Raw genomic sequence first — 27,822 nt, forward strand, 5'->3', positions numbered from 1 at the left:
TTTATCCAACATGTTTATTTCTTACTCAGAGTGAACCAAGTTTGTTACGTGATTGATATCCATTCGAAATATGTCACTTATTCTACAGACAGTCCCCTTGCTGATCTCAATCACCCAATCTGTAGAATAAAAAGCCTACCTGTTCTTGATTTTACCAAAAGGTTGGAAAAAATCACCATCAATACTGGAAAAGGACAGAAAGCTATGACATCATGTAAACTCTGATAAGAAAAAAAAGGACAATATCTCTTAACTTTACAATACTCAAGAGTTCTTAAACAATTCTAAACAACTTAATCCAGAAACGAAAGGCACACAAAAAAGCATTAAGAGGAATAGTTTGACGTTTTGGGAAATACTGTCTATTTACACCTCCAAAGAGAGTTGTGATCATACATCAGTTAGTGTAACCCTTTTTTATTCTTCTCACTTAACAAAAGGAATAAGAGTATTTCCCAAAATGGGGAGCTATTACTTTAACAAAAATGAAATGAAACTCAGTAATTAGACAGTGGAAACAGGGGGGGGCAGGTATGTGTGATGTTTTTTTTTTTTTTATATGCCTGGTAATGAGGTGGGTTGTATGGGATTTCGGGGGGGCATCGAGTGGTCCTGACAGATGTTAAGGTCGAAGAGTCACACACACAGGGTGCAAAAGTCATTCATCATTCTTTCCTTCCTCCTCTGCCTCTGCTGCCTCTAATCCCTCCTCGTCTTCCAGCTCAGCCTGTAACCCCTCTTCGCCAATCTCATCGTGCACCACATATCCCTCCTCTTCCTCCTCCCCCTCTTCTCCGACTTCAAAACCTTCCTCCTCTTCCAGATCCCCCTGTTCCTCTTCTCCCTCCTGTCCCTCCTCTCCATCCATTCCCAGCTCCTCCTCCATCTTTTCCTCCTTTGCTGCTGCTGCTTCTTCTTCTTCACCCTCGACCACCTCGTGGCTCATCTCCCCCTCAGCCAGAGACTCGTCCTTGACTGCTGCTGCCTCTGTCTGGCCGTCTGCCGTCTCCTCGGTTACGTCCATACCAGACACGTCCATCACCATGGAGTCCTCATGATCCTGGTCGTCTTGGTTACCAGTGAAGGGGTTTTCACCCTGACAAGGAAAAAACATTTATATGTGCATTTGTTTGTCTACGAGCTCTTGTTTTTATGATTAGTTAGACTGAAATCTGCTACCTGTTCTGATTTTGGGGTTTTCCCCTTATTTTTATCGTTTTATATAGCATTTTTGTGCTTGTAAAAGGTCTCCTAAGTAATAAAGCCCATAGTCCAAGCCAAAGGGAGCTCTCTCTCCCTCAGAGGACTCTGCTCCTACGCTGACTGAAACAGATCATCTGAGTTTCAGTGTTTACTTCTGTAACTTGGTGATGTCACAATGTAACAAACACAATGTGCATAGAGAGAACTGGCTGACCAATTAGAGCAGATTGGGCTTCTCGGGAGGCGGGACATAAGCTCAGACAGACTGTTTCAGACAGAGGTGCTGAAGCAATGGGCAGTAGGAGAAACTGTGATCATACCTAAAGAACAGGTAGGTGGCATATCGAGGCTATATTCACAAATTGAACAGGCAGTGTAAAGAGCATTAGAGACTATATCTGAAAACTCTGCACAAAAGCTCATCTTTCACTTGTGGCTTGATGATCCATGGACGCGTACAGAAAAACCCAACATAGACCTGACTCGAAAACTGAATTCCAGTTCTTGCAGAACGTTCTGTTTCCCTGTTAAATACAATACTACTACATAGTGCCTTTCACAATATAGTAATAATACGGTATTCAAATGATTCTGAATGACCTCATTATTTCTTTCACAATGTCAAGTGATTTTTAGAATCAAAGCCACTATAACTGGGTAAGAGCACTTGAGTCAAAGTGTGTTGTCATTACACTAGTGTGCGGTGCATGCTAGTTTCAACTGCACTGTGCTTGAAAACATGCAATGACGCTGTGACCACAAACTCTTAAATCCATTTACACAGCAAGAGCACTGATAAATTTGGTATCAACTGTTTATATCGTAGGTTTTCATTGCTAGCTCATACCCTTACACTGTACTTACCTTGAGGTAGCTCTCCAGCTTCTTGCCAATGAGTTTGTGGTTGAGGATGCTACGAGCGACTGACAGACTGGCCCTCTTTGACTGCTCCATCATACCCTTGAATCACAGAGAGAAGAGTCTCAAGTCATACACAGGACAGAGTGCAAACATCATTACAATACGTCATCCACCACCGGCTATATGTGTGTTACACCATAGCCCAGTTAAAGATCCTCACACATCACATACAAGGAGTGTTACAGTTCTTTGTTGCCGTCTTCTCTTCTTTTTTTTTTTTTTCATTTTTACAAATCAGTCGGAAGAAGAAAGGGTAATTACACCTTATTAAAATATTTCAATTGATATAATTATCAGTTTAGGGGCAATCTGCCGTACCTTCCGGTTGTAGTTGTGGTCTGGAGACTTGATGTGTTTCTGTATCAGGTGGGGCTGCATGGGAATGAAAAGGTCGCATGCTGCACAGTGGGCGGCTTCAACTTTTCTCATGAAGTGCTCCATACCGAGCTCTACACAGACAGCGGGGAAATATCAGCAATGAGCAGTCACTTACATTCTTCTCTTCTTGCAAATGCACGCACACGCACGCACACACGCACGCACGCACGCACGCACAACTCTTGCTGCTGCTTACCTCTGGTGAGGTCCTGCTCTTTGTACACCTGGCAGATGGCAGCGCTGTGGTTTTCCAACTGGCTTACCCTCTGCTCCGTCTTTTTGAACTTGTTCTGCAAATACTCCTACAACAACAAAACCATATTGGTTTTATGAGTTTACAGTGACTCAGGTGACCCAATCGCATGGACAAACACAATGACCCCTAAATAATACATGCATACATTTTTCAAACTAGTTTTTTACTCCTGTGTCCTTTATTCTTGTGCAAACAGTTATGATCTTATAATTTTGAATTATAATTGTATAGCTGGTCATTTCCTTTTAGCGGGGCTTCGTTAGTTGTAACTTCTCATCAAAAGGAAGAAAAAAATACACCATTGTTAGCTTAAAATATAATGGATTTAATACAATAACATGGCAATTTAAACTAACTGCGGAAAATTTGATTATTTCTGTTCAGGCTCACAGGCAAAACTGCAGATATTGAGGGAGAAACTGCTGAGATGAGTAAATCCGATGTGGAAATTCTGATCTGAGGACAGTCCTATCCCGTGTATCACCTAAATAACTATACTCCTATTATAGTGTATTAACAATAGCCGCATTTACGCTGTCTGTTCAAGGCGGGAATATCACGCAGTTATGCTGCCTCGCTGTTCTGTTCTTTATTTTGACTGCGGGATGGCGTAATGCAGTGTATAGTCACACACTGGAGGGGAATGATGCCACTTTCAGTTGTTTCTGTATAAAAGTGCAGGGGCAGTATAAAGGGGGGACGTCATTGTGGGTCTGTAGCGCGAACTCTCTGTATAAGCGGCTAATGAGCATGACCCTTAAGATTTAACCCATAATTCTAAAACACAGTACCCCAAAGCATTGTTAGTATTTAAGTGTATAAAATAAGTATTGATAAATGTCAGTCACCTGAAGGAAGTCTGTAGTGGGCTTGGACAGCTGGCCCGAAAGAAACTTGAAGTGGTCTTTGTGGAAGCGACTCTCAAGATGAGTTTCCATTTCCTCCTTGTAGAACGAACGGAACTTGCACACAGAGCAGGCAAACATCACCCTGAAGGGGAAAAAAAGGCCCATCACAAAAAGGAAAAGATTATGACACCAAGTCGGATAATAATACAAATTACTACGTAATCATACACAGTGGTTGCAACAAAACCATGGATGTGATAATTTATAGAGACAAAACAATCAACAAATCCCACAAACAATAAGAAAGAAAGAAGACAGATGAAAGAGGGTGAAGAAGGAAAGCTTCACCCAGGAGTCAGGAGTTTTCGTGTATATCCTCTCACCTTTCCAGGAAGCCCCTCCTCTTCCTCATTTTTGGGTGTCTCTCCTGACTTGGGGTTGAGGTCTGTTTGCCTTGTGGACTTTTCTTCTCCTCCTGTTTGGGTGAAGCTAAGCACAAGAACAAAATCAGAAGTTAGGCATGCTCTGGTTTCCACTGACAAAGTATGTGATGTCATGAAAGGATAAAAAAAAAAAAAAAATTAGCGAGGAGCAACTGAAGCTTACCTTGATCTCCATCTGTATCAGGTTTTGTCTCCTGTGAAGAAGAGTATCCTATTACACATTTCCTTTAGCAAAATGCATTGACAATTTGTAACGAGTTACATCTTTCATCTAAAATCAAAACAGTTTGAATCAGCTACAGCACCTGTACGCCAAATAAAAGTCCCTCTCAACTAAAAAAATTAACTGATGAGGAAAAGGCTCCTTAACAGAAGAACAGACAGAAGTGTGCTTATTTTAGCCTTCTTTGTCACCGCTGGCTCAGTTAGTCTTTTATGCAATGAAACCCGAGCTGTTACAGAACAACATAATCTCTTCCTCATTTGCATTAATTACATTTGACGAGACACAGTGGTTTTCAATTAAATAAAGTGATTCTGTGGTTTATTCATGGGCGTAAATTATACATCCCCGCTGGGCTGATGTAGCACAGTAAGACCAAGAGAACAAGACAAAAAAAAAAAAAGAGTTCCTGTCACAAAAACTCAATCTACTTACTGCAGCTTCAGTTTTTGGTTCATTGCCGTCACCATTTTTCTCGGGTTGCTCTATGGAAACAGAGCACATCAACATCAGGCCAAAATGCATATAGAAATTATGGATGCACATCAATACCAGCACATCATCTGTACTGACAGATATTAGGTTTAAAACGAAATATCAAAATCAGCTGACATGCTGATTTCTGCTAAAATCACTAATTGATATTTTATTCTATTTATTTACTTTAAGATTATTTTTGGGGCTTTTTATGCCTTGATTGCATAGCAATGACAGTTTAAGCATGCAGCAAAAAGGCTGCTGCGGTTACGACACAGCCTCTATACATGGGGCGCCCGCTCTATCGAGTGAGCTAGTGGGTGCCCCGATTTTTTTTTTTCAGTTGATACTGACCATGTACAAAACATCAACCATAAGTTCAAGTATTTTTCTTATTTTGCACAATGAATGAATGTTAAATTCATTGAAAACCATTGTATTTCATGTCTCCATCTGCTGGTGGGCCATCCCTATAAGAGTGTGAATAATATGATGTTAAGTCCACTACGACTTGATGATTAAGTGGATACATTGATATCAGTACATCAAGACTTTGCTGACGTACCCTGAGTATCCTCTGACCCAGCAGTCTCCGTCTTGTTCATCTTTGACTCAGGCTCATCAGCTTCACTGGGAGTCTGCTTTCTCTTTTTCTGGACATCCCGCTGTGGCTTCACTTGCTGCAGTAAAAAAAAAAAGTCTGTATGCACTCACAGATAAATTCATGATTTAAAATAACATGTGGCCAATACAACCTGATTTTATCAACACGTTTAGAGTTCTAGATTTAATGCTTGTCAAACCCAATTAGGAGACTTGATATGTCTTTCTTTTCTGTGAATTCCCCCAATTATTAGTGTTAGCCTTATCTTTAAGACTACCCAGGAGTGGGGCAAAAGAAAAGAAATCAAGATAAAATCCACAAAATGAAATCATTCAATGAGTGACAGAGTTGTCACTTGCCTTTACTGTACAAAAGGGGCGCTTCCATGCGGTATTTCTGACCACATTAAATAAGGGCTGGGCGGAGTTAGAAGGGCAAGTGATATACAGAACGTGTGTCGGGATTATTTATGACAAATTGCTTTGCATGGCTCACAGCAGGTCCTAGCGCTTAGGGCTGACTTGCCAGTTGGTTGGGGAAAGAAAAAGGAGGGAATCAGAAAGGGCGTAACTTCTGCCCAGTGTCTGAGGAGGTCTTATCTGGCTGGAGGTACTTACTTTGTTGAGGGGTCTCTTGCGGCCTCGCTGGCGGCCAGCCCGTGGGCCCCCTCCAAAATGCCTCCCAGGAAAGTCGTGAGGCCCTTGAGTGGAACCCTGATGGAAGCCCCCACTCTCAGGGTACATGCGGTTAGACAGGAGGGATGGGAGCTTGCCTCTACCACCTCCTGGAGAGTGGCCGCGGTGGGACTGGCCACCGCTACCACTTCCCCGTCCGCCTCCGCCTAATGGAGTGGGGTCAGACCTGCGGTTTCCAAACCCTCCTCCAGCTCCTCGACCCCCGGTACTTCCACCCCTTCTGGGGGAACGTCGGCCTGCTCCGGCCCATCCTCCACCTCCAGAACCTCCTCCCTGGCCACTGTTGAAGGGCTCCCTCATATTCTGTCGCATTTTAGCGACTCCATAGGAAGAGGAGGGGCTGTCAAAGCCTCCTCCTCCCCCTAGCCCCATTCCCCCTCCGAAGCCCGAGCCTCCTCGCTGACTCATCAGCATGTTGTCCTCACGGCCATTGCCATAACCATAGCTACTGCCGCCAGATCTGTAGAGATCTCGGGAGGAGGTGAGAGCAGAGGTGCGCGAGTCGAATGACTCGTAGTGGTCATACCTGTGGGAGGGAGGGAGAGGGTTGATAGAGAAGAGCAGAGAGCAAGGGAGGCAGGGAGGGCTGTCAGGTTTGGATTTCTCCACCTGCTTTTCCGTCTCCTCCGTGGTCTCGCTTTCTCCTTTTGCTTTCTTGTCACTCCCAGCTTTATTTCAGAAACCACATTAGATCAGAAATGGATGATCAAGTTAACACTCTGCTTGTGGTCTTTTATGACATAGTAATGATTTTTCTCTTATCATTTAAGTTTATAGAAACTCATCCAACCACATTCTTTGTTGGAGATCAAACAGTATCCTGCAGATTAGGAAAAATGCAGTTTCTTAGGCTGAGAAACCTTGAACAGACATGACCATGTTCCATCAGAACCAGTAATGTCTTGAGACATGTGCAAGAGGTGAAATATCCGGACAAGTGACTGGATTATGGTGAATACTCAAGGGGATGAAACATAAACTGGGGCTTATTTTCTGTGGGTAGAGTGTTTTTGTAGATAGAGCAGGCAGCTTTCCATAAACACTTGAGCTTGACAACATGAAAATCAAGCTAACGTCTGTAAACTCATCTCTCTTGCGTAACCTAAAGCCAGAACACAGGGTTAGGTCACATGGAGGATGAGAGAAACGTGTGGGAACAAATAAAAACAAAGGCAAGACAGAGGCAATGTTCACCAGGTGCTAGGTAAGGATGGACTGGCTTCATGTGCAAATGTAAAAGTTGGTCTGTAATTGCACCTCTGATGAGGGGGTCATGCATTTTCATGACGTCTAAGTATTTCAGGAATCACAACATTTTCTTCCCGGCAGTCAGACAAACCACAACGAAACAAATGGGGAGCAAAGCCGCATACGCTGAGGCATTCAAATGCAACCTATGAGCAACTCTCACTCTTATCATCACAAACAGGAGCTTAAGCATACACATGGTCACCAAGGCTGAGTGTGAAGAGCAAGTAAATGCCTTAGCAGCAGGCCTAAACAGCCCAATTTACTCTAGAAACCAAACCAATGCAAAATAATAACAACCAAGTTTCCAACCACAGTGACATGGATATTGTTTTAATTCTTTTACATATATTTGACTTGTTTGATGTTTAGATTACCAAGAGCATCAGAAGGCCTGAGCATATTCTTATAATCACAACGAAATGTGAATCAAGACATCTACTGAATCTTTTTCAGATTCAGGCATGCGGCAGCTTTCGGAGACACTGAGTATGTTTACATGCACAAAATAGTCCAGTTTTTGCCCTTACTTTGAAAAAGGCAATATTTCTATGAAGCTGTTCACACGGCTATTGAAAATGATCATCCCACTATCCCACTTATCTGATCGCAGCCATGCATACTCAAGACTAAAGTGCCCCAACACATTGCTTAGCACGGCAAAATACGGTTAAGTAGAACAGCTGGAGCTGCTTGTCCTTTTACTTCTTCGCAAAAAAGTTTTTTTTTTTTAAATATATAGTTTCATACCGGTGGTGGACTTGTTGGACCAAGCAAGCTTTAGTTCAACTTCCCTCTTGAAAAGGTTGGTGTTGGCCACATTATTGTTAGGTTATGTGAAATTCATCATTTTGCAGGTTTTAAAACATCTTGCTAAAGGCCTACAGTTGAAAATTAGCCCGATGGCTAACACAAGCACATTTACAGAAATGTTGGCTGTTTGTTGTCTTTATTAATTAAATTGAATAAATGATATTTGCGCAATAATCTGTTGCTATCCAAGTCCTTAACAATGTTTAAAAACAGGTGTGTTTCTCTTTCCGACCAGAAAAGTGGGATTTTTTCCATTAACAGACAAGACATCATGTCCGAAACTGCAGTAAAAACCTCGGTTGAGATGCATATTCCAAATTGGCTGAATATATGTCGAACTAATGCTCATAAAACCTGAATAATATCTGCATTTCCCACATTTCTCAATCAAAACCGCTTAATTTGTAAAAAGGCCTAATTCAGAAGGTTTAAACAGAACATGCTGTTTAAATGACCCGCACCAACGGAAGAATACAGTCATTTTCTGAATTCATATTCTGAATAACAGAGGAATACTGGTGTGCATGTAACCGTAGCCACTGTCTTGTTTTGTGATATCTAACTAAACATAAAAGACACGACTTGAAAATGTAATACTCTTACTACCGCGGATGTGTGTTCGTCGTATCTGACTGTTGACGATAGTATGGATCAGAAAAAGGGAAAATTATATATTACCTGTCACCTCGAGACCCTTTCAACCCCCCCTCCAACTGAGTGAGCATGTCCAAGCGCTGGTTAATCTTGGCAATGACTGCATCTGCATGTGTGCCTGTGGATGAGAGCAGGGACGCTCCTGAGAGACCTCTCTTCATGTGGCCTCCTCCTCCTCCTCCCCCATAGCCCCCAAGCCCAGACATTGAGTCCTTGTAACCACCACCATACAGGTCAAAGCCACCTGAACCTAACAGAGTGAGGAATTGTAAGGTATTAATGTGACCACCAGTGAAAAAAAGACCTTGACAGCAGCCATGCAATCTTATATAAAGTTTAGGTGTCTTTGTATCAACAGTGCTAAAGCATCACTCATTTCCTCACCTCTGCTGCCTGACCCGCCACCGCCCCAACTGGAGTAACCTACAAAAGGAGAGAAAACAGTGATAAGAGTAAAATGAAAAGAAATAGAATCGAATATTGAACCTCAACAGCCAAGGCATGTAATTACCCCTCGGATGATATACAGACGGGGAAATAAGTTTTCAGCAGGTCAACATGTTTTTCATTCAACAAAATTTTTTAGTGCAGCTATTCGCATGAAAGTTATACCAGACATTGATATTAACTCAATAAAACCTGTGCAATTTTTTTTTTTAAAAAGTAACAAAAATTGTAAAATCTGTAGGATTCAGCAGGGCCTGCTGGTGAATCTTGATCTTTTAAGTTTAAGTCTAGTGATTGAATGGGTCATTGAAACACCTTTATTTTGGTTCCTCTGGAACCAACAGCCATCCTCCTTTGCAAAATATTTTGAAACGTTGTCCTACTCGAAATCCACCAGCGTCTCAAGCGATTCTCAACAGATTCTACTCAAAATTTCCCACTTCATAGAAATTGATCTTCACTTGATAATTTGGATTCTACTGGTACCATGAGAAGAGGAACTGCTTAATATCATAATACTTTCACCTCCAAACATCAAAGATGTATGGTTTTCTTAGGGTCATGTAAAAAGGCATTTCTCCTCCAAACATGGTGCCCTGTGTTGGTGCCCAAAAGTTTGATTTTTGTCTCGTCTTACCATATTACATTCTTCCAGTAATCTATAGGCCTATCTAAATGTCAAGTAGCACATTTCAAATGAGGTTTTGGACAATATGCACCATGAACAACGATATAAAACATGTGGCAAAGAAGGATGTCTAATCGTCCCAGAGGAACTGAAGTAAAGGTGTTTGAATGACTCAGCCAATCACCACACAATTGAACATTTGTGGTAGAAACTGAAAATCAAGACTCACCAACAGGCCCCAAAGAATATTACAGTATTTAGGACGGCCTGTGTAAAAAGATGGACCAAAATCTCATTTGAACACTGTGAGAGATTAGACTCTTCATACATGAAGCATCTTGAAACTGGCACTGCAAACAAAGGCGTCTCCACATGGTTTTAAATGCATTTCAGCTAGCACGTTCAAAACTATGTTTCCCGTATCCTTCTACTTTACTGTATGTAACTTTCTCATGGATTGAAAGTTACAATTTTTAATGTGCATAGTTTTATCGACCAAATATCAATGTCTAAATTTAATGCAAAAAGCTGCATTCAAGTTATGTTTAAAAATAAAATGTTGACGTGTTGAATTCTTATTTGCTCCAACTGCAGCTTTGTGGTCAGTTACACAAATAGTAGGCTTTCAAAAAGCAATGTAAAACAGACTCAACCAGACTTGTAAGTTGATAAAGGGACTGAAAGATGGCCCAGGGGTAGTTAACTCTGTTAGATCCTCACCACACGATTAATATGTTATCCTTCTGTTTAATGGGTGTAACTCAGCGCAAATAATTCATTTAAACGCATTTGAGACGTGTTAGGGCAATCTAACTTTTGAAAGCAGTTTTAGTGAGGCGGCCATTTTATTAACTTGCCTTTAAAAGTCGGTTATTTCCACACTGACTCCATTTTAGCCGAATTAGCCATGTTATATTGGCATAGTATATAACACACTCTTCAACAGCCCTACAATGGGCCACACAGCCCTTAATGTTAGCATATTAGCAAATAAAACCCTGATGACGACCTGGTGGCTTTTTTCGTTAATGTTAGCTAGCGGGCCTGGTATGCAGTTGACGATTTTTTTTTTTCGTTTATTCCTGGATGGATACACTAAACTGAGTATAACAACACCAGAAATATGAATATTAGCTACTTCGCAGCGAGCTAACGATTCTTTGTTTCAGGCTACAGCCGGTTGTGTTGTTGCTAGGAGCGAGCTAAGCAGCTAACAGGCTGGATGTTCAAGGTAACAAAGCGCATGGCTAAATGGAAAACTAACGTAATGATTACATTTAGCGACGGTGAGAGCACCTGCGTCAGTTTTTGGTATTTCACATCACTGCCATGTCAATGTATAGTAAACGTTACCTGAACCGTAGCCTCTGCCGTCCATGGTGATTTATTACGTTGTTAAGGACAATCCGTTCCGTTTAAAAAACGCCAGCTCCGGCAGCAGTTACGCTTAAGGGCAGCTTGTCGTGCGGAGCAAAGACACGACATGCACCCGCCCCCACTCCGTCTTACTCTGCCTGTGATTCGCTTACTCTGATAAACTCAAACCAATCACACTCCTCATGCCTAAATCTGACCAATCCAACGAACGAAGGTAACGCGTACTAGCCAATCAGAGGGAGACTTGGGCGGGTCAAGCCTTCATTAGCCCAAACGGAAAAAAAAATGCGTAGGCCTCCAACGCCGACATACGCAAATAAATAAATAAATAAATAAATAAATAAATAAATAAATAAATAAATAAATAAATAAATAAATAAATAAATAAATAAATAAATAAATAAGCAAGCCTAGGTGTACTACGATTTAAAATTACTCTACATTACAAATAAAACTCCTTAGTTCAAAATGTAACTTTTGCAAAAAAGTAAATAAATAAATAAAGTTAATAGATAACAAATAAAATAGATAGATAAATAAATAACAATATTCATAAATGTATATGATATAACATCTCATCATTCTCATTCTCTATATCACTTATATACAATAACCTTAACAATATCCATTCTGTACAATAACATGCTCTCTTCTCTGTGCAATGACAAATAAATAAGTCATAACCCACTTTAAAGTTGCTATTAGTCTCTTATTTATTTATGTATTTATCTATCTTTTCTATCTTCTCTATGTTTTTTTAACTGAAAAAGTTCTTTATTTTAAATTTCCTCCAATAAACCTTCCTTCAGATAATCCGAACTGTTTTTCGGTGCATGTGTGCCTCATATTTTATTGGTTTGTGTCATTGTTTATATTTTAATGCTTGCACTTTTTTAGGGAGTGGCACTTTCAGATCTCACTGTAGCTGTACAACGACAATAAATGCTTTCTATTCTGTTTTAGTCTGGTATGTAATAATAATAATCATAATAATAGTAATAATAATAATAATGCAGATAATGTCAATTGTCAGTCCTATATCAAAGTGTATTTTTGGTTATTGTCTATTATCTAAATATCATATAGATTATTATTAAAGATATGCATTAATACTGAGGTTACATTTCATGTTGCAGCTAGGTGATATTAATATAAAAACAAGAAGCTTAACCTTGCAAAAACAAAAAAAGAAAAAAAAGAGGGGTGGGGTGGGGGTGGGGATTCTCTTGTCAGTCTTATATCAGAGAGCATGATTTAGTAATATTATTACCTGGGTCTTCAACAGGGGGTTAATGATCCCTGGGGGGTCCTCAGTGTTATTGCAGGGCATCATTAAATTATTAATATTTTTTCAAAGTTAAATTTTTCTTTGCAAGAATTTAAATATGTCTGGATACTCTCATAAAGTAGGCATAAGCATGTCAGAATTGTAGCCTACTTGAGCTATTGCAATATCTAATATTCTGTATTCTGTATTCATCTGTATAACACAGTATGTAAAAACAGAAATAGTATCCACATGTATATTCAAAGTATTCCAAATATATATCCAGTATATTTCATTGAGGAAAACAAAGCTATCCAAACACTGAATCCCTTTTTATAGTCAATTATTTGATACAGACAAACCTTGATATCTTTAATACATGACTTACAATAGAGCACATTCTGAAACAACATAATGAAACATCTTTCATTTCTCATCTTCCCTATTAACATGTGGGTGTGTGTTAATATGTGCATGTCCCAAACTATACGGGACAAAGTGTGACTTACAGATAAAGTTAGCAGAGTGTCAGTAAGTCTATAAACAACAGATACATCCAATTGATTAATTAGTAGTTTAAAGGATTGGCCTACATTAAGTGACTGAAATCACAACAAATGAACTGAATGAAGATCTGACGCTGTAATCAGTGACTGTCTGTATTGTAGTTCATCAAAGTTTCCATGAAATTTGCCCTCACACAGTCAGTGGGGCACCTTGACAACTTGGTGGTTTATTGGCAATGTTTTGAGAAAAAAAATTAAGAAATCAGTCTGTTTTTACTCTTTCTGCACAATTACGGTAAAATACATACAATAATATGCGAGGGAGGAAGGAGCAAAAAGGCAAAATTATATATAACAAAATATGAAATTCAATACACATTAGAAATCATCAGATAAACAGGGATAGTGAGATATATATGCCATTAAAACATCAAATATAAAAAGAAAAAGATTTAATCAGAGCAAGAAATTTGTTATAAAAAAAAAACTGAGTAGGCTAAATTTCTCAGATGGTGGTATCAGTATAGAAAACGTACTACTTTTTTTTCCCTTCATGAACGGATGTTTGAATCAGATAAGAGTCTTGTATCCGACCACGTATGGTTGCTAAGGCAGGCTGTTTAGGCATCTTGCACAACAAGCCTTTTTGTGACCTCCAGGTCAGGCTGTCCAACTCACTGCATTTGGAGACCGTCGTTTATCTGCCCTCCTGCAAAGCCCCATTCATAGACATCTAAAATCTGCAACGCCGATTCACAGAGTCTACCTGCTTCTCTGCTGGACGTGTGCCTGGTGTACAGTTCTTGAGCTTGATGCTCTCATACAGCAAGCCTGCCTAAAGGGCAGAAAAAACAGCTGACAGAGGAAACACACGGACACACAAGCAGCAATTTCTAGGTTTTGGACTTACCTGCTCAGTTTGCACTTTGTCTCTTTTCTTAGCGGCAGGGCACAGTTTTGTCCTCTTTCTGGATTTTATTGGACATAATGAACAAATTTCCAAGGTTAAAACCTGAATATTTCCACCAACAAGCAAACTTTGAATACATGAAATGAGAGTACAAAAATGGAAATGATAGATCAGATTTTCCAGTCTTTTACCTCACAAGCATGTAGAGGAGATATGCAGCCATCAGTAACAAAACAGTCAGCTTTACTGCATTCAATATCGCTATTGATATCAGAGCTAGAGAAAGATTAATGTGAGATTTGAGTTAGTGGTGCAACATTTGACCGTGTACTTAAATCCCTAATCTGAATTTTCCTGTCTTTACTGATTCTTCATTTTCCTTAAGTTATATAGAAATACAGTGGGTGGGTTAACCCTTTTAAATCTGGGCAAACTGCCTTGATTTCTTTCAAAAACAAGGGAAGGAGGCACTGAGCAATTTAAGGAGAAATGAACCCAAGATTCATAAATTAGCAGTCATGCTAAATCCAGCAAATTTACATTTGTATTTTATACTAATGTACATTAATATACTATGTCCCTTAAAAAAAAACAACAAACAAAAACTTAGTAAAAACTATAAGAAAATTACTTGGAAACTGACACAAAAGAAAGGGAAAAAAACAAGAGACAATAAAAAAAAAACAGGGCAAGTAAAAGAATAACACAATAAAATAAATGGCTTGACAAACTGCTTAAAATTTATAATAATTCTTTAAAAATAATTTTAAATAACTAACTATGATATTTATTAATAAAGCTCTCTGGATATTTTTCCCCTGGTGTTTTAAAAACATTTATTTTCTAAATCTATTAATTTCTTGTACTAGGCAGGACATTTCTTGTCAAGTTGCTCATTACCTTTTGCCAGTTTTAAGTTTTATGAAAGAATTCAAGCCAATCTGCTCAGAGTGCAAAGGCTAAAATACCTGTGAAAGGGTCCAGAGAACAGCACAAAAAAGTGATGTTGATCCAAATTGATGTATGTTGCCACAGTGTACTTAAGAAATTAAGACATTTTGCTTTAACTGTAAAAGTGCTTCAAAGTTTTAAAGCCATGCTTACGTTCAACAGTGAGAGTCTCCACAGGTGAGCTGATGTTTTGGAGGTTTTCAGCGGCACAGGAGTAGTTTCCTGCATGTTGACTGCGCACTGGGTACAGAACCAGCTGTTTGTTTTGGCTCTCCGTCAGGGTCAGAGGTCGACCGTTGAAGAACCAGATGTAGTTTGTGTCAGTCAGAGGACAGCTGGTGCTGCAGGTCAGTGTGACTTTCTGGCCTGCTGTCACCTCTGCAGCAGGAGTCACTGTCACCTTCAGGACTGAAAGATGGTTAGATAGATCTATTAACAAAAAGACATTTTGTGGACATATTGGATAAACTTGCTTGCAATCATGAAAATACCCGATAGCAATCATTTCAGAGATCATGAGTTTTTTTAAAAAAAACAAAACAAAACAAAACAAAAAATGAATGCCGGACTCCTATCCAGCACTAAATGTTTGAAAATTCCATATGCTGTTAAATAACTAAAATTGAGCCGTATTTGTGTTATATAATGTTATAGACACTACAGGTGAATAGTGTAAAACTATAGAGGTCAAACTTCCCAAGATGATATTAAGAAAATTATTTTTTTTCTTATGCAAGTTTTCTGAAATTTTAATGTTTTATTATGCAAATTAGGCATTGTCTAATTAATTATGTGCTCGTTGCATCAATTTCCAGAACTGAAATCTCAACTAAAATCAACACCTACATGACTTTAACTAATTAAATATATGCTAATTTGCATTAATTACAGAACTGATATGTAACATTGGATAAAACCAGGTTTAAAATTAACTTTTTAGAAATACCATTCAAAGGTCTTTACAGTCAACAGCAAAAAAAAAAAAAAAAAAAAAAATCATCATGCTTATTTGGAATAAAATGTTACATTTAAAATAATTTATCTTATTCTTATTTTTTAATACTATTATAATATGATGAGAATAAGGTAATAATTTATTAAGAGCAAAATAAAACAAAACACTCTTATAATGTGTTGATAAAGTTATTACCTGTGACAACTAAAGTGACTGTAGGTAAATCACAATGATCCCATCGACGAGCATATTCGTGGAAACCGAATGTGTATTCTGCTGAGTCATTCTTCTTCAGGTTGTTGATTGTCATGGTGCTGTGGTGTTTCATATCGTCATGAAAAGCCACACGATCTGCATCCTGGGTCGGATTTTCAGCAATCTGGTTATCACATCTCATTATTTTGTTCCATAGGCCTGCTTCTGCTTCGCTTATCCAACTGGGCCGTGTGTATTCACTTTCAAAGTTTACTGAGGAACCCTCCAGAGCACAGAGTCTTCTGCTGGCAAAATTCACAGTCAGGCAGTAACTTGAACTGCCTGAAATAGAGATGAAAGATTTTTAGGGACAGCTAAATTTATTCAGAAAAAAAACATATGTTTTTACCTGGTCTCATCTTTTCTTTACACAAATCCTGTACTTTTACACTTTGAACTTTCATTAGTGTATTGGATAAACTGACACACAGTGGTGTCTTCAGTCCTCTGATCACTCAAAGTGTTTTTATATGACAGAGCCACATTTGCTCATAGGTGGCTGAGGCTACCATACAAGGTGCCGCCGGCTCTGTTACATGCATCTCTGATACATGCAGACTCGCAACCCCTTCTCATTCGGAGCTCGTCACATGGTACCGCTCTTCCACATGCAGTGCGCATGGACGGGTCAGATGATAACTCAGTAAGATAGAACAAGTGCCGTTGTTATCAAATGCTGGCAGACAGTTGGATGGCAGCAGGCTTGTCCACATGCAACGCGCATGGGTGGCATCATTTGACAACACGGCCGGATGAAAGCAGTCGCAATGACGTAGTCGGAAACCACATAATATAAGGAGCATGAGTGCACTCGTGGGGAGGTGGGTGGGTCCCACAAACAATTGACCTTTCGTGCCGGAATTCGGAGTTCTCTTCCCGTGCGGATGTATGTTTGCTTCTTTTCTGCACCTTAACACGTGCCTCTTTTGCCGAAACCTAACCACCCGCGAGTTTAGTGCCAAATTCTAACCATCCTGACAGTCCGCACTGTTGTGTGAACATAGGGACCATGCCACTTGATCTCACCACATGTGCATTTGTTGACATCAGCTTAAGGACATCCCAGAGCGTAATCAGCTGATGCAGAAGGATGTCTTAAAGATTATAACTTCAGATGGAAAGTCTTGACGGAGTGGCACCATGTGACGAGTTCAGAGAGAGAACATGTTTGGACTGGAGGAGCCAGGAATCAAACTGCCTGTCTTCTGATAAGAGGACAATGTTGCCCGCAACACAAATTGGGAGTAATCAAAGACTTTTTAAAAATGGATGCAGCCCTCATGACATTACCCCTTGGTTTGAAACATGGCAGGACAGCATCAGGTTGCAACGCTCCCTGTGACGATGTAATACAGGAAGCATGAGGGCACCTTTAGGAAGGGTGGTGGATGGGTCCAACAAACCCAGGATTTTGATGCTAAAGTGTTACCTTCCCATCTAAATGTATTTCTTTTTTCCTACACCCTACCATGTGCCTTCTTTCCCTAATACTAACCATCCGTGCCAGCATGTATGTTTGTTTATGTTCTGGTGTTGGTTGCCATGTACTTGTGTTGTCTAAACATAATCACGTGCCACGTCATCCTATCATGTGATTTTGCTGACATCACAGTAGCACCATCCCAGAACGTAAATAGCAGATGCAGAAGGATACCTAAAACATAATAAATAGACGTGGAAGTCCACTGCAAAAGGGCAACATGAAACGAGTTGGGATAAGAATGTTTGAAATGACCAAAAATTCAACTTTATGAATTCTTAGAGCCATCAGAGCTATTGCATTTTCTTGTAAGGTGTTTTCTGTTGTTTTCCGTTGTCTTATGATACATATTTCCAGTTCCAAACGAGACAGTAAGTTGGTTCATACTCACAGACTTCTTTGGAGCGCAGACCTTCATGGCCTTTTACAGCACAGATGAAGGTTCCAGAAAAAAGGCTGTGAAATGTAATGTCTTGATCTTCACAGTGACTGTATAGCTTTTTGTTCCAGTACCACCTAAAGGCTGTTTGAGGGTCAGCCATCGGACAGCTGGTGGTACAGGTCAGTGTTAGGAACAACTTCGATGTAGTATTTTGTATACGTAATTCTGTTGGGAGACGATAAAGACACGTTACATCAGTCACTGTGATCTATTGAGGGTGAGAGGTATGTTTCGAAATGTTTGTGGAAACTTAACCTCTGGGGAAAGTGATGGAGCAAGGTTCATCCACTGATTTCTGCTTATAAGAACACATCCTCCCTTTAGCATAGGTCACGCTAAAGCAGGTCGATGTGACAGAATCTGGAAAAAAAATGGCTTTCAAATTTCTGATTATTGAACCTAATAAGAGAATGTCATCAAATATATCCACTTGCATGAATGCTTGAGTATTTGTTGACATGTTAATGTTCTAGTGTGTAGGGTTTAGGGAGATATACTGGCTGAAATCGAATATAATATACTGAGTGTTTTCTTTTGTGTATAATCACAAAACAAGAATCGTCTGATTTCGATTACCTCACATTGGGTTATCACTGGACGCAGGACAGCCGCGAAATGCACAAGCCACAAGCAAGCCGTTAGCAAATTTGGCAGGAAAACAAACTAAATATTCTATCATGAACAACACAAAGGATAGATTAGACATGATATAAATGATCTGATAATGATAAATGATAAAAAAATTTGCATCGAGTGCTTTCATAATGCTTGTCAGTTGTGTCTAAACCGAGAGGGAGAGAGATGAGCAGACAATTAGAGATGCACACACACACACACACACAGCCAGAGACACCCAAGCAAGCAGGGACAGAGTTGAATCACAGAAGAAGCAAAGGAGAATTGCTGCTAACTGGTGTGGAGAAAATGCTCTACTGGTAAGTACGGCCAAGCGACTACTGACAGGTGGCTGCACAACAATTCGCACATTGGGCGCTTCTGTGTCTAGAGTGAACCTGGCATCAGAATGACCTGTTTACTGGTATATCTGTTCCGTGTTCACAGAGATTACCACGTTGGACAAAACTAACAGTAGCTCTAGATAGGGCCATCCCTGTTTCCACGTCGACCACTGCAGCTGACAGCATCGAAAAAAAGATTTTTTTGTTTTATGTGAAACTGTTTTTTTTTACTGATTTGTCATTATAAGACCTCTGTGGATAATTCAGCTTCCAGTAAAAATCTCCTAAAAAAAAGGAAAGTGCTAAGCTAGCAGCCCATCTCTCTGTGTTGGAGAAACACTGATATGTTATGGGAAACTGTGTTATTCAGTGTTTTACAGATTTACAATTCTGGGTCGGAAAATTCAGCTTGCGGTAAAAACCTCCTTAACGTCTGCATCAAAAATGAGGCGAGCACACATTAGCAAGTGCAAACATTGGCATACAGGCCGAACAGCGTTTCAGAAACTGATTTGTAAAGAACGGAGCCCCTCTGGTGACATTAGATGAAAAAAAAAAATGTGTGGCCACGAGATAATAACGCGCGGCCACGAGATAGTTAATGCATGGCCACGAGATAATAACGCGCGGCCACGAGATAGTTAATGCGTGGCCACGAGATAATAACGCGCGGCCACGAGATAGTTAATGTGTGGCCACGAGATAATAATGCACAGCCACCAGATAGTTATTGTAGTCATCCCATGCAGACTGTTGCTTTTATCGTTGGACAAGTTTGATTTAATTTCATTTTATTTTAATATAGGAATGAATTACAATGACATACTTAAGTCACTTGCGGCAAGGCATGGGGTAATTCTTAGCAAGAGACACTTAATTCGGCTGTTCAAAATGCATGGGCTTAAGTAAAACCCCCCCGAACAAGCAACAGTGAAGGAATTCAGCTGGTTGCAATCAGCAATCCTCGCCACTAGATGCCACTAAATCCCCCGTAAATCTTACACACTGGAACTTTAAGCTAGAGGTTTTAACATCACTCACCCACTGAGACTTCAGGTGCTCTCAGATGCTCGTGTCCTTTGACAGCACAGGAGTATGTGACTGCGTCCTCACTGCTGACCAGCTGTTGGTACCAGGGAGACCAGTCCTCATAGAGGAACTCTCCGTTCTTGTACCAGATGTAGACTACAGGATTTTCAGTCAGAGCACAGCTGGTGTTGCACATCAGTGATACTGTGTGTCCCTCTTTGGTGGGAAACACGAGTACCTGCAGGTCTGAGATGATGTTGAATTAAATGAGACTTTAGCCACTGATGACAATTTTTGAATGACAGCTAAGCTGGAGCCACTGTACCTGAAACATGGAGCTCAATGTTGTTCTCCCAGCAGCTTTTTGTGTCATCTCTGCAGCAGTAAATATTTTCATCACTCTCACTCAGGTCTTTGATTGTCAGAGTGAAGGTGCTCTCTGCTGATGTGTTATATGTTACATGGTTTCCATCTGCAGAGAGCTCACTCAGAACAGGATTTTTGCCATCTAAGCGTGCAGTGTACCATTTCAGGCTGGAGGGTGGACGTCTAGCTGAGCAGGGCAGATCCACTGTAGAATCCTTTAAGGCACAGATCCTAACTGTTTGTCCCCCAAACCCTGTAAAAGAAGATTAAACACGTGGACAGATTTATACCTTTTAAACATTAGCAGTTTGACATGATATACCGGATTTTGAAGGAATTAGAAGATTTCAGTAGTTTATGTGATGATCTTGAGGACTGATATGCAATTTTCTTCAAACTCTTTATTTCTCTTGCGCAATCGTTCCAAGGTTTGCAATCAGTTTGTATGCTGACGTATTTCTATTTTCCTTGAATAATGGCTACTTTAATTCAAATAAACCAAACAGCAATTCAGACGTCAAAAGTACTATTCACATTTGAAAAGGTTCTGGCCCCAAAAGAAGAAGAATCAAATTTAATCATTGTCCCCACAGTGCTTCATGACACAAAGCCCATGAATACTGTTGGAGCCAAATACCCTTTAATTGAGTTTTCCAATCCAGAAAAGTGACTTTTGATCATCATTAAATCACATTTTAAGCAGGGGCTCTGGGCATCGACCCCAGGAAATCTTACGCATCAAACATTTCAAACTCTGCATTCTGATGAGTTTTTATGCACCAAATTACAGCGGAAATGTCTTTATTTATGTAAAAGAAAACATAAAAATGCACTTAGCCATCTGACTCGACTCAATCAAACCTATTAACATTATGTGGTGTGTTTCTTTATGTTATATGCATTTTGGACTTTCTATTTGGAAAATAAAAAGGTTCATATCATTTATTGCATTTGGAATGCAAAACTATAAAGCTCAGTCTCTGAACTGCTCAGAACGCAGATAAAACCTCATAATTCAAAGGTGGCGAAGTGCAGTTTTAGTCAACAAATTAGTCAAGTCAAATTTTAGGTTTTTTTTTTTTTTTTTTTTACAGATTACAGTTAATAATCGTGCATATAATGGTAAATATCATATATATAGTTTAGAAAATCATTCATACCTGAGGTGCAGAGGATGAAACCCATAAACACACATTCAGCTACCCAAATCATGGCTCCTGTGATTCTTCTGTTTAAAATCAGAAAAAATATTGAACAAAAGTATTTGAACCTGTTTTTTCTGCAATGGGCAAATTATATAACATTAACAATGCAATGAAACTTGTCTTGTTTGCTGATGACACAAATATTCTCTGTTCTGGTTATAATTTAGTGGAACTATTGGAGGAGATCACAACGGAAATAATGAAATCAAAAATATGGTTCACCAGTAACAGTTCTTGTTTGTAAATGCTATTTTGCTCTCCTTGTTTTGTTTTCTTCTGTTTGTTTACTTACTCTTTTACATGTTTACATGTCCAAATTAAAGATTTGAAACAATCAATCAATCAATCAATCAAGGTAACTTACCAAAGCTGAAGGCAGTCTTTTAACAAAGTGAAGGATGAAAAGGACGAAGTGCGGCAGGCAAACAGCAGGCAGATCTGATATTAAAATGTCTCTACCGTCCTCTCTCAGTGATGGGCGGATTCGGCAAACCAACAGTTATGAAATGTCAACGTTTTTGCATCAGATTGCTGCTAATGTTGACATTTTATCGCCTTACACATCACTGTAACCAGAATTTTTTCACTGACAGGAAGCTTAATAAAGTGTTATCGGAGGGGTTTCTGGTGGGGGTTGGGGGGCAGCGGTCACTTCTGGTTTTGTTGTAAGGAGAGAGGGAGGGATCAAGAGTATTTGGAGAAATCTCAAATAATTTTTAATCGAGAGTAGTAGTAGTAGCACTCACAATAATATGAAAAAAAACCCCAATATCAGCTTGGAAAAACAATAGAAATGATGTGAAACACGATGACAACAAATGTTCAAAATATAAAAATCAAACAAGAAAAGATGATCATTTAACTCTTCAGCAATCGGTGTAGCTAAAAATGTTTCTAAGCATTATGAACAACTTAAATTTACTGGACTACGTATATTCTCTGTCCACTTTCTAAGAAAATACCCTTTTTAGTAATCTCTGGGGAATTTCCACAGGCACAACTGCCAAATATTAACAAAATTCACTTCCTTGCAACTGTTTGCTGCTGCCTCATATTTACTTTCATATCAGCAACATCTGCTAAAATAAGTTTTATCTCCATCTCTGTGGCCAGAACCCATGATGCTTTGCAGAGCAGCAAAGACATGTGAGACAGTGTTTAAAAAACCTTTTTATTAATTTTAGCACACTGTTTATTTCATGTATGTTTTATTATTATTAATATTACTATTGTTGTTTTTATCTTACATTGTCATTTGGTATTCTATTTTTTCATTTTTGTATTAGCCAAATCGATTGATTTTATTTGCCTCAGAGCAGTTAGTTGACAACATTGCTTAAAAAAAATCTATTGAGACCAACCATCTGAACACATTTACAAGATGTCACTCCCTTTGTTGTTATCACACTCAAAGCTTGAACTTGAAGTGAACAATAAAAGTTTGTGTCTTTCTTTTCAATAGTCAAATAATATATTTTATATTGCGTCATACTTTTTTACAGTCATAGAATATAATAAGTGATTTAATAAATGAAGAATTTTGATCAGTCAAATCAGATTGAGCCTGTTCTGTGTAACTGAGAACCACTAGAGGGAGTCAGTGAACACAGACCAAACAGGTCATCACCAAGACTACACAGCTGCAAGTTATACACTAACATACGAGTTGAATACGATACATTGCAATACAGTGAAACAATTTAAATCTAGTTTTAGCTCTTATGCAATTATTTTGTGACTTTTACACAGATAATTGCAAGATAACATTCATTAGGTCTCTGGATAATTTTCAGCTTGATGATGTACTGTACATGAAACTAGGAGAACTGGGAAATATGATTCAAAATGCAACTATTAGTAATTGAAAGCCTTCATGTTGTGGCTTTAGGAAAATACTTTTTGGCCACACTTGCAGCATTTTTCAAAGGATGACATGTTATCTGATATCTCAGAAACCTACGGTTGGATTAGCATAAAATTTGGTGCAAACGTTCACAGTTCTCATCTAGTGAGTGACTTTTCATCCAGCGCCACGATAGGAACATTTCTTACCAACTATTAAATGGAAAAATACAAAATAATACTTCAGTGACTCATTCACTTGCAGACTGTTTGAAAGCTGTCTAACATTTTAAAGAAAACTTGGCTGAGATCAGATAATTCAGCTTTTTGTGATCTCAGTATTTTGCAGTTATGCATGCACACTGCATCTGAACTCAAAAGGTGCTTCTGCAGCACGTGAATCATTCTTTGTCACCAAACTTGCACAAATACCTCAAACCCATGAGATTTATGTCCATATACTGCGCACACACACACATACACACACGCACACACAGAGAGAGAGAGAGAGAGAGAGAGAGAGAGGGGGGGGGTTAGATTTGTCTGTAAAAAAGAAGACTCAGGGTGACATGCTGTGACTCCCATATAATTCATGTCCTTAAAGTGTAACTGAAGTCAACAGAAAAAGTTAAACACACTTTCTCAGCTTTCACATTTTTACTCACCTGTCACCATTTATTGGTTACGCTGTTCAAATTATTAATTTAAAAAATAAAGTCAGTAAAAAGAGTTTGATTACAGGAGGTAAAAAAATAATAAAAAATCTGTGTTTACCTCAACCACAGGTGGAAGAGAAGAGGAATCACGATCAGTAATGCAACAGTCAGTCTCACTGCATTAATTATCGCCATTGACTTCCCAGAAGCTGGAGAGAGACAGATGTGACATTTTTTACAGGTTGGAGTAAAAACTAATATGTCTGCAAAATTTTCAGGTAAAATTAAAAGGCACCTTGAACAGTCAGAGCCTCTTCAGGGGATGTGAAGTCTCTCTGGGTTTTGACAGCACAGGAGTAGTTTCCTGCATGCAGACTGTTGACTGGGTCTAGAATCAGGTGTTTGTTTTGGCTCCCTGTCAGGGTCAAAGGTCGACTGTTGAAGAACCAAATGTAGTTTGTGTCGTCAGTCAGAGGACAGCTGGTACTGCAGGTCAGTGTGACTCTCTGGTCCTCTGTCACCACTGCAGAGGGAGTGAACTTCACTTTCAGACCTGAAAGACGGTCAGAGTGGTCAGGAAATGAAAAAGACAAACTTTTAATATGAATGCAATACTGTGTGCATTAAGTTACCTGTGACTGTCAGCTTAACAACTGAAAAACCCGACTGTTTCCATCCTCCTTCATTTGTTATGACTCTGAATATGTATTCTGCTGAGTCATTCTTATTCAGATTTCTAATTTTCAGGGTGTGCTGGTTCTCTCTGTTTTCATGATACTCCACGCGACCTGCGTCCTCAGTCAGTTTTTCAACAGCTTTGGTGCCCACTCTCTTAATTTTATACCAAAATTTAGACTTCAGATGCTGGTTTTCAGGATACGAGTATTCACTTGAAATGTTCGCTGAAGAGCCCTCTGATGCACAAATTCTTCTGCTGACATAATTTACACTCCAGCAGTTGTTTCCCTTAATACCTGAAAAAAGGCAGATTTTTAGTCAGTATATTATTTAGATTTAGTATTTCTCCCCCAAGTTGATTAAGACTTTTTTTTTGCGTTACAAGCTTTCTTAAAAGTTGCTTGTTTAAATATGTAAATGAGGCATTATTTGTTACTTTTTATACATTTCCAGAACATTAATCTAAACATTGGATACATTTAAGTTTAAAATCATGTTGTGTTTAAATATGCAGATGATGCATTATCTAATTAAGATTGATTGATATAGATCTGAAATAGATATCTAAAATGTGTATTTATGGATATTTTATTTCCACTAGTCTGAGAAAAGACACGTAACGGAAGTAAAATGAGCCAAAATCTCAAACTTGACTAGTGCATGAAAAAAAAAAGTTTTCATCTGTAGTTTCTGGGCTTAAATATAATTATTGTGTAACAAAATAAAGAATGGAGAAACACGGTCATGGATGGCTATCCATTTAACTGACACAGTGAGATATCTTTAAATACCAATGCTTAAATACTTGCTGTCTTTTTATATAGTGTTTTGGACTGACACACACTGGCTGTGATAACTGTTAAATCACAAAGACAGCTTAACATTTGATAACAGTTGTGACCAACTGTCAGCACTTTTTACTCAGGAGCGCTGGCCCAATTTCAGACCGTATGCTGGTAAGTGCTCACAGACTTCAGCAGAACGCAGATCCTCAAGGCCTTTTACAGCACAGGAGAAACTTTCAACTGCATGTCTGTTCTTGTAGCCTTTATATGCAGTTTGATGGGCAGTCAGAAGACAGCTTGTGTGACAGGTCAGTATGACGTGGCTCCCTGCAGGTGTCCTCTGGACATACACTTCTGTCACAACATAATACACATTTCATCACAGTTAGACACAGTGTGTAGAACTGGTTGATGATTCCACATTTTTGTTCATTGTCTTTTGATAGAATGGTACCATGACTTCATGAACACATGACGTTATAATATGGACAAAAAATATACACCCGCCCCCCCCAAAAAAAGGTGTGTTTGTGTGTGTAGTGTCAGTAAACTTCACCTCTGGGATATGTGATGGAGCAGGGCTCATCCACTGATGTCTGCTTATAAGAACACATCCTCCCTTTAGCGTAGGTCACATTAAAGCAGGTCGATGTGACAGAATCTGGACAAAAAAAAAATAACATGCAGTGTTTTAAAACGTGAACTTGGTCACAGTATTTCATAAGCTTTGTCATTCTTTAAGGTTGCAGTAAATTAAAACCCCTTGAAAATCTTGTGTTTGCTGACCCCCAGTGGTTCAACCCCCACAGTCATCACTTGCAAAATGCCACTCAAATTAATACAATGCAATCAGGAAAATACTCAAAATTACCAAACTGAGACACAAGAAGACCACAAAGACATGCAGAGGAACTGAAAATAACAAAGATAACAAAATAACTACAAATGGGTGCAAGAGGATTCAAAATAAAAAAACGACAAAAACACAAGGAGTCACAAAATGTCTACAAAGAGACACAAAATGTCTACAAAGAGACACAAAGCAACCACAAGGAGTCACAAAATGACTACCAAACACACAAAAAACCTACAAAGAGACACAAAACAACTATAGAAAGACACAAAACAACCACAAGGAGACTCAAAACCACCACCATTTGTGTAAATATCTCACTTCATGACCAGTAGAGACAATACAGAGAGAAATAATTATTACGAGGCTTGAAAAGGTACTCACCCACTGAGACTTCTGGTGCTCTGAGATGCTCGTGTCCTTTGACAGCACAGGAGTATGTGACTGCTTCCTCACTGCTGACCAGCTGTTGGTACCAGGGAGACCAGTCCTCATAGAGGAACTCTCTGTTCTTGTACCAGATGTAGACTACAGGGTTTTCAGTCAGAGCACAGCTGGTGCTGCATATCAGTGATACTGTCTGTCCCTCTGTGGTGGGAATCACCTTTACCTGCAGGTCTGAGATGATGATTTCTAATATAATACTCTGATTATTGTTTAAGTAATAAATCAGTACTTTGGGGAGAACCACTGTACCTGCAACATGGAGCTGAATTTGACTTTGCCTGCAGTTTTCTGCTTCTTCATTATTTTCTTTGCAGCAGTAAACATTTACATCACTTTCTGTCAGATTTTTGATTGTTAGAGTGAATTTACTGTCTGCAGACATGTTGTACGTGACATGACTTCCATCTGCAGAAAGCTCATTCGGAACATACTTGGAGTCATCCCAGTGTACAGTGTACCATGTCATGCTTGAAGTGGGATTTCCAGCTGAGCAGGACAGATCCACCGATGAACCTTTCAAAGCACAGATCCTGTTTGCTCGAACCCCTTTAACAGATGTAAACATCTGATTTAGACTCTGAAGGTAAAGTTTATTTTATAAAGAGCATCATATAATAGTTTAACATAAAGAGGAATAAACAATGATTCATACCTGAGATGTGCAGGATGAAACATATAAACAAGCACCCGGCCTCTGCCAACAACATGGCGGCTGTAGTCCCTAAACTTAAAATCAAAAGAAAAAACATGAAATGACAGCATTTGTATTGACGTATTCACAATAACTGCATTTATGCAAATACGTTTTTAACATGTTACTCACCAGTATTTTAACAATGTGTAGGCTGAAGAGGACAAAGTGAACTGTGGGTCAATGTGCAGGAGGTGAATAAACAGCATGCAGCTCCGACATCCAAACTTCACTTCCTTCCTCCTAACAGATTGAATCTGAACATTTCAAATGAAACCTGTTGATTATATCTACGGGCAGCTCATTCGTTTATCTCTTCGCGCTTTATCA

General features: G+C 39.2%; 3 protein-coding genes across 7 annotated transcripts; all 3 read right to left on the bottom strand.

The window, feature by feature from the left end:
* akap8l (A-kinase anchoring protein 8 like) lies at positions 1-11,312 on the bottom strand. Of its 2 annotated transcripts, none has more exons than XM_042485347.2 (13): positions 11,192-11,312; positions 9,148-9,186; positions 8,788-9,013; positions 5,971-6,574; positions 5,315-5,429; positions 4,708-4,757; positions 4,213-4,243; positions 3,990-4,095; positions 3,607-3,748; positions 2,699-2,804; positions 2,443-2,573; positions 2,068-2,163; positions 1-1,096 (listed from the first exon to the last, which is right to left on the bottom strand). In XM_042485347.2, exons 1-13 carry the CDS (start codon positions 11,214-11,216, stop codon positions 659-661), a joined length of 2,109 nt encoding a protein of 702 aa, XP_042341281.2. In that variant the 5' UTR covers positions 11,217-11,312; the 3' UTR covers positions 1-658. The 2 variants fall into 2 exon arrangements, with proteins under 2 accessions (XP_042341281.2, XP_087930339.1); XM_088074213.1 differs by having other exon boundaries at positions 8,788-8,881; positions 11,192-11,311.
* A 1,528-nt stretch (positions 11,313-12,840) lies between these two features.
* Positions 12,841-23,818, bottom strand: LOC121941469 (sialoadhesin-like). 4 transcript variants are annotated; one of them, XM_042484261.2, is made up of 11 exons: positions 21,905-23,810; positions 21,496-21,563; positions 20,295-20,588; positions 19,982-20,215; positions 18,237-18,341; positions 17,931-18,146; positions 16,000-16,341; positions 15,003-15,257; positions 14,090-14,174; positions 13,899-13,956; positions 12,841-13,823 (listed from the first exon to the last, which is right to left on the bottom strand). In XM_042484261.2, the coding sequence occupies exons 2-11, from the start codon at positions 21,545-21,547 to the stop codon at positions 13,722-13,724; spliced, it is 1,743 nt and encodes a 580-aa protein (XP_042340195.2). In that variant the 5' UTR covers positions 21,548-21,563; positions 21,905-23,810; the 3' UTR covers positions 12,841-13,721. The 4 variants fall into 4 exon arrangements, with proteins under 4 accessions (XP_042340195.2, XP_042340197.2, XP_087930355.1 ...); XM_042484263.2 differs by having other exon boundaries at positions 21,496-23,810; XM_088074229.1 differs by lacking the exons at positions 17,931-18,146; positions 18,237-18,341 and having other exon boundaries at positions 21,496-23,810.
* On the bottom strand, positions 22,698-27,724 carry LOC121941596 (uncharacterized). Its single transcript, XM_088074250.1, has 10 exons — positions 27,625-27,724; positions 27,454-27,527; positions 27,051-27,347; positions 26,739-26,972; positions 26,058-26,162; positions 25,685-25,855; positions 24,671-25,012; positions 24,334-24,591; positions 24,157-24,247; positions 22,698-23,843 (listed from the first exon to the last, which is right to left on the bottom strand). Exons 1-10 carry the CDS (start codon positions 27,699-27,701, stop codon positions 23,831-23,833), a joined length of 1,662 nt encoding a protein of 553 aa, XP_087930376.1. The 5' UTR covers positions 27,702-27,724; the 3' UTR covers positions 22,698-23,830.
* Between the last annotated feature and the right edge of the window lie 98 nt (positions 27,725-27,822).

This window comes from Plectropomus leopardus, chromosome 3, assembly GCF_026936395.1.
Source record: "Plectropomus leopardus strain MGB_pleo_1.0 chromosome 3, ASM2693639v1, whole genome shotgun sequence".
In the NCBI taxonomy this organism is placed as follows: Eukaryota; Metazoa; Chordata; class Actinopteri; order Perciformes; family Serranidae; genus Plectropomus; species Plectropomus leopardus.